Raw genomic sequence first — 6917 nt, 5'->3', positions numbered from 1 at the left:
GTTTTTTTTTTTTTTTTCCTAGTTGTATCGGAGCTTTTTTTATGTAGTAGTAGAGTTAATCTGCTTTTCCATGTTTTATTCTTTGCTTCACTACTTATGTGCCCTGGTTCATGATTAAGTAAATTAAGTGTTACTTGAACATCAGCGCTGCAATACCAGGATAGTCACTAACTTCTTGGGCCTGCATGCCTACGTTAGGTTTCAAGGCATCCTCACTCTAGCCACTGAGTAGATGTCCTGGTGGTGGAGCGCATCCACAAAAGGACCATAGGGTAGATTATCAGACTTCTCTCCATCTGAGCAATGACTCTAGCCTCCCATATTACAATGAACAAGTGAGTAATGGTGGAGAAGGTTAGCAAATAAAGGATAAATGCAATGGATCAAAGGAAGATTCATGTCCCAAGCCCAACGAAGCAGATGGCATGAGATTTCATCATACTCTCAGAATAGCAGACAACTTTAAATTTGTAAATTGCTTATTTCTGGAATGTTCCATTTAATATCTTCCAACAATGGTTGACCTCACATAGCTACAATTGTGGAAAGAAAACTCTGGTATAATATTGTTCAGAGTAGAATAAAAAGACATCAGAATAATTTGTTTTCATTGATATCTTAGTTGCATAATGTCTTATAATTTTGACTTATTACGTGTCTAAAATAACTCTGGAATTACACATAACTTAAAGATTGAGATCAACTCAGTTTTTAAGTTATAATTACACTGAGCTAAATTTTATTAGAAGCTTTTCAAAATGCAGGAATAAATGTTCCCGCAGCAAACCTCATGTTTGATAAAATTTCCTCCACCATTTCCCAGAATGATGTTGGTGACTACTGTTTTATATATGGAAGGAGTAGGATTAGAAATAGACATGTGGAATTGTGTATCTAGAAGTTTTCATTATTTTAACAGTAACAACAATAGCCAGCGTTTCTGTGTGTACCACAAACTTTTCTAAAGTGTTTGTATTAGCATAAGCACTATGGTTTCACAAACCTAAATGGGTTTAGATTATAGGCTGTATAGATCTAATTTTTCTTATTTGTTCTTGAGATTATCTTGGCCACAGCGGGGAAATGCTATGGTGGCTTTAGGTTCCATATCCATATATAATAACACCAAGAAGAGAGAACTTATCTCATAAGCATGCGTGAATACACACAGTCTCTTTGGGGTGTCTATTCATATTCATCAGTGCTTATCTGTATGGACTTTGAAGAAACAGCTCTCTCTGAATGCTCTACTTGAATGGAACTTATCCATCTGCCCATTACTGAACAAATTTCTGCCACAAGGGAATGTTACACATAGATTGGTTTAAGGGTAAGTTTCTAAATTAATTACTAAGTTAACAGAGGGATGGATTAACATGACTGGCTCAAAATCATCAGCCCCTACCATTGAGTTGAGCTGGGGTCAGTATCCCAAACAGCATGGATATTATACAGTGGTGGTAGCAGAATGAATACTAATAGGCAGCCACAAAATCCACTGTCATATGTTTATAGCCTCGTTTAATTCTGCCCAGGGCCTAAAAAGTAGGTTCCTTTAGAATGCCTCCTTTTCTTAGTTGTTTATGTTACTCAAGTTCCATGGTTTGAATGACAGCTTATTTTAATAAAATCTTCCAATGTTTGGCCTTCTATTCTCTGTACTAATTTACTGTATTTAGAGATTGTAACCAAAAGGTGGGAGATTGCTCCTAGTTTTAACAGCACTCTTATACACATCCATATCCTCATGTTTACTTTGTTATTTCTGTCACTTGAATTTTTCTTTGATAACTGTTCACTTTGAGACCTAAACCAAGTATTAATCCCCTATGAAGTGTCTAAGAAAAAAATACACAAGATCTGATCTGCTTTATAATTAAATGGTTTTGTGCTCCTTTAGACTTGAAGAATACGTTTCTTGAAGTGAGAATAAATGAATTACTGTTGCCTACACATTTGATAAAGGTGGGCTGTAGATTTAGATCTAAATTTCTAGTAGCCAAGACAAAGGACTTTAAAAGTAATGATATACTTAGGGTAAAATTACTACTTTTAGGACCAAGTAAGAGTTGGAGCAGATAGTAATCAAATAAAACTGAAGTATCATTATGAACAACACTGCTTTATTTTTAAAAAGGTGTTGGAATGCTTATTTTAATAAATGAAAAATTATTCTTCCTTTTAAATTTCTTTTTCCCTTATTTATTAAAAACATAATGCCTTTTGCCCACTTCTTAGAAGAGTGTTGGTTAGAGTTTTAGGACTGGAAAGAAATTCTTCTCTATTGAGTTATTACATACATCATTAACTTATGCTTAAAACTGTTGTGGGTTTGTAAACACTAAACAATAAGCTCCTAGGTATTTGCAAAATGAGTATTTGTCAAACCCATCAATGAAATAGATAATCTTAATTACACCCAATAATGGGTCCTCTCTCTGTTCTGGAAATCTTTAGGCAAACATTTATTATTATGAACTTTTAAATGACATTTCTTTCAGCTGATTATTTCTGTGAAGTAAGAGTCATCAGAGCTATTTTGCTCTGGAAATTATAAAACAATGATAGTGTAATTTTGGAATAAAATTTTAAATTCATTTAAAATTTTCAACAAAATATTATTCTTTAAGTTGACTTTTTTCTTTCAATTAACCTAGGCTTCAGTTCTAATAATAAAAGAACAATGTGAAGCCCCAGAATTTAGCAGAGAGCCAGTATAAATAGACCAATATATTTTTTCAAGTTTATATTAAAATTTCATTTAATAACGTTTCCTCACTTGAAATAGCATGTCTCCGGCATTACTTAATTATGATAAGCCTCAGTACACATCCCTCTTTCAGGAAAATCTCAGAAAATTTCTGCATAGGGATATTTCCAAAACGAAAGGAAGCGCAGAGACATTTGTGACTGGCAGCGTTTTGAACATCTGTCCAGGAACTGTCAATATGGATGCCTCACAACTATTCACTTCCCACTAATAGCCTTTTCCATAACTGGAGAAAAAAAAAAAAAAAAAAAGTTCAGGACTTTTCTCCAGTGTAAGTTTCCTAGATTCAAGGAACCCGGATAAAGCCGCTGTAAGATTGACATGAACTTTGTCCAATAGTGTGGCAGAGGGACGTATCATTTCATGGACGCTCCAATCAGCACGCAGATTGTCGCCGTCTCCAAGGTGAAAGCGGAAGTAAGATTTTGGCGCGCCACATGGAACCGCTTCTGCAGCACCTGGAGCGCTTTTCTGAGGTTTTGGCGGTCTCCCGCACCACCCACGTAAGCACCTGGGACCCAACGACTGTACGAAGGGCTCTACAGTGGGCTCGCTACCTGCGCCACGTCTACCAGCGTTTCCGCAGCCATGACCGCATCCGCACAACTCTGGAAAGGCGGTTGCACAGCTTGTGTAAGGAGGGCGGCCTTGGTGTGGGTCCAGTCCCTGGACTGAGGAACTTTGAGGCCCTTGGGCGCTGTGACATCCTGCTGTCTCTACGCCTGCTGAAGAACCCGGCCCTGGGGGATGCAGCTTGTCGCTACCTGCTGCAGCAACTCTTTCCCGGCGCGGGCGTCCGGGATGCCGATAGGGAGCTGCTCCAAGACAGTCTGGCCAGCCTCGCTCGTCGCGGGTCTGCGGTCCACATGCTGCGCTTCAACATCTACAGAGAGAACCCGAATCTTCAGGACGACCCAGTGATGAAGACCCAGGCTGAGTTGCTGCTGGAGCGTCTGCAGGAGGTGGGCAAAAACGAAGCGGGAGGCCCCAGCAAGTTGCTCTGCAGCCTGTGGGAGCGCCTGCCACAGAACAACTTCCTGAAAGTGATAGCGGTGGCGCTGTTGGAGCCTCCGATGTCTCCCCATCCCCAAGGAGAGGAGTTAAAACTGGGTAGCCCCAGAATTCTTGAAGAGGGGAGTCAAGAGCTACTCCACTGGCTTCTGGGGAAGTCGGAAATCCTGGCTGCCTTTTGTCGCAACGTCCCGGCAGGTCTTTTGACTTTGGTAGCAGGTCGCTACCCAGCACTTTCTCATGCCTATCTGAGTGTGCTAGCTGACTGGAGTCAACGTCTGCACTACGACCTTCAGAAAGGCATTTGGGTTGGAGCTGAGTCTCAAGATGTGTCCTGGGAGGAGTTGTACACTAGGTTTCAAAACCTCTGCCAGGCACCCCCACCTCTGAAAGATGAGGTTCGAACTGCGCTCAAGTCTTACAAGGCGCAGGATGGAAATTTCGAAGTTCCTGGTCTTAGCATCTGGACAGACCTGTTGTTAGCTCTTCAGAGTAGTGCATAATACCACATTTGGGCTGTTTTAGGTCTGAAGCCAAGCACTAATTCTCCATGAGCAACGTTTGTTATTTGAATATGTAGTTTACAAAACGAAAATTCTATGTTGAAAAGGAAAAAGCAGCATTTTTTTTTTTTTTTTTTTTTTTTTTTTTTTTTTTTTAGTATGATTTACCCTAAGTTTGGTTTGGTTCCAACTCTGCCCCCAGTGCCCTTCTAGTGAAGAGTTTTCTTTAACTAACAACATGTGGTATCAGAAATGTTATTTTGAAAAACATATTAGCCAATTTGGAGTTTAAGCCCTGGACTTTGTCCTTGTTGATCTAGTGTTCTAACCAGTTAAGCTGCCTCACCATGCAATTAAAACTGTTGTTTTGTTTCTTGTTTTAGCAAATTACTAATCTCTCTGTAAGACCACATAATATGTTAATTTAAAATATTGACTTCAATACACAAAAAATGTTTAAAAGATAGTGAGTGCAAATGTATATCTTTGAATATTAATATGGATTCCATGGTAAAAGAATCAAACTTCCATTAATTAGGTTAGTAGGTCACAACCTTAGTGCAACAGTTACTTCTTACTAAATGAAGTGTTTATACTAAAATAATTAAATTTTATTGTTCTTCCCTTAGTGTCTGCCTTATGAAGACCATTTTGAGTGTTGGAACTTAATTTTGTTAGTTTCCTTGAGTATTCCTCAAGTAGCAGAATGATTTAGTCATTTTTATTGGGGATTTATAAATTTCCAGCAACCGAAGCATTTTTGTCCATATCCAAGTTAACTGATAACAAGAGTGTTTGATGTACTGCTACTCAGAAAGTTACTTTCTAATTCCAGAAATGAAATTAGAACAAAATCTATCTTGTAGAAAATTTTATTCTGTAGTAAAATTTCAGAGGAAAGTAATGTTCCCCCAGGAAGTACACTTTCTAAAATAATCTTGAGCGAACAACAGCAAATTCTTATTACCTGTGGTCTTATTCCTTTTTCTAGCTCTAATTGATATAGACCATCTTTTAGATTGCATTTGCCAAAAATAGTAAAACAACTTCTTCTGTTAATTACATGAGTCTTATTTCAAGAAACAACTCAGTAAAGAGTTGTGCCATAACAAGTCCTAATACTAGTTTTAATTTTAGAAACTAGCAGTTTGTGAACTCTTTCCTCATTGCTATATCTAACATTATGATTTAAGATAAAATAAGGTTGATATGGACTTAACATTTTAAAATATATTTTTGTACTGATCATTTGTTAATTTTTTTAAATTTTAAATTCCAAGGTATATTTGTTACATACGTAGTCTTATTTAATCTCATTTAATCTGTGTTCCAAGACTATATTCTATGTGTATAAACTGAAAGAGATGAAGTGAAATGCCCAAGGGCACACACAAAAGCAACATAAGAGTAGAAGCCATATCCGTTATTTATTTTGTTTCCAAGAGTTTAGTACAGTATCTAGCATGTGTTTTATGTACTCCTAATGTTTGAATAAATAAAATCAGCATTGGATCCTTAATCAGTACATTTTCTTATATTTTAAAAAATATTAAGTACTTGTAAAGTTCCTATTTAATAGCCTACTTATCTCTTTAGGACTGCATGTATAGGATAGGAGAAAAGATGAAAGAAGTATATAAACATGAAAATATTAGAAAACTTTATAAAATCCAGAAATATTTATTTTGTGGTTCATCCTATTAAATGTTTATTTGTTTTGGGATGGGTTTGTGTCTCAGTGGTAGGTGGATACTTGCCTAGCATGTGTGAGGCACTGGGTTTGATCCTCTGCACCACATAAAAATAAATAAGTAAAATAAAGTTATTGTGTCCATCTACAACTAAAGTTTTAAAAAGTTTGTTTGTTTGATTTCTCTTATGTTTTCTTTCTCAGCTGTTTTTGCTTTACTAAATTGTTTCTTTTATTTTCTTATTCTGTTTTCCCCTCTACCAGTTGGGATGTTCCACACCTGAGCTTTTACTCTCAAAACTTTTATCATATTTAATTTAAAAAATATCTGAAACTATTTAATATGTTAATCCCCTTTCTTAATGATATACTAGACTTAAGTCTGCTGTTTATTCCAAACTCACAAGTTATTTTCCAGTGTTTGAGTTTTGTTCTTTATTCTAAAAAAACCAGCAAATGAGAACAGTATAATTAATATTTTATGCAGAGAAGTGTGTTTTGATTTACCTACATTTTTAGCAGTTTTGTTCTGTGATTGTATAAATCCCAAAATTTTGTTTCCTCAGATATTAATACTGGCCTTGGTTTACTTGACATCTTTTTTGTTGTTCAGAAATTTCCTTGGAGAAAATGTCTTGGTGACAACCATTTTTAGTTTTTGTACACAAATATCTTTGTCAATGTTAGAAGGTAGTTTTGATGTGTATCTGATTCTAAGTTAACATTAAATATATTTACTTTTTTCAGATGTTTATTGTTGATATTAAGCAGGATATTGTCAGTATACTTAATAGTTCTTTTGTAAGTGATCTCTTTCTGTTTTCTTTTTTCTTGTTTCAGTGTTTGTAGTCAGTACAGTGTATTTAATTGTGAATTTCTTTTTTGCTTGTATGTTATATATGTTTGTGTTTTATTTTTCTAAGGACTTTGTTTTTCTCTGTTT

General features: G+C 36.1%; 1 protein-coding gene across 1 annotated transcript; it reads left to right on the top strand.

The window, feature by feature from the left end:
• Positions 1 to 3207: 3207 nt before the first annotated feature.
• On the top strand, positions 3208 to 4396 carry Fancf (FA complementation group F). The gene has a single exon (XM_076844276.2). It carries the CDS (start codon positions 3208 to 3210, stop codon positions 4282 to 4284), a length of 1077 nt encoding a protein of 358 aa, XP_076700391.1. The 3' UTR covers positions 4285 to 4396.
• The last annotated feature ends 2521 nt before the right edge of the window (positions 4397 to 6917 follow it).

Source organism: Callospermophilus lateralis, chromosome 2 (assembly GCF_048772815.1).
Source record: "Callospermophilus lateralis isolate mCalLat2 chromosome 2, mCalLat2.hap1, whole genome shotgun sequence".
Classification (NCBI taxonomy): domain Eukaryota; kingdom Metazoa; phylum Chordata; class Mammalia; order Rodentia; family Sciuridae; genus Callospermophilus; species Callospermophilus lateralis.
The sequence above is the reverse complement of the archived record's forward strand: the minus strand, read 5'-3'. Positions and strand labels throughout refer to the sequence as shown.

Excerpts from the sequence above, each read along its gene's own strand:
- Fancf (XM_076844276.2), top strand. The coding sequence starts at position 3,208 with ATGGAACCGCTTCTGCAGCACCTGGAGCGCTTTTCTGAGGTTTTGGCG.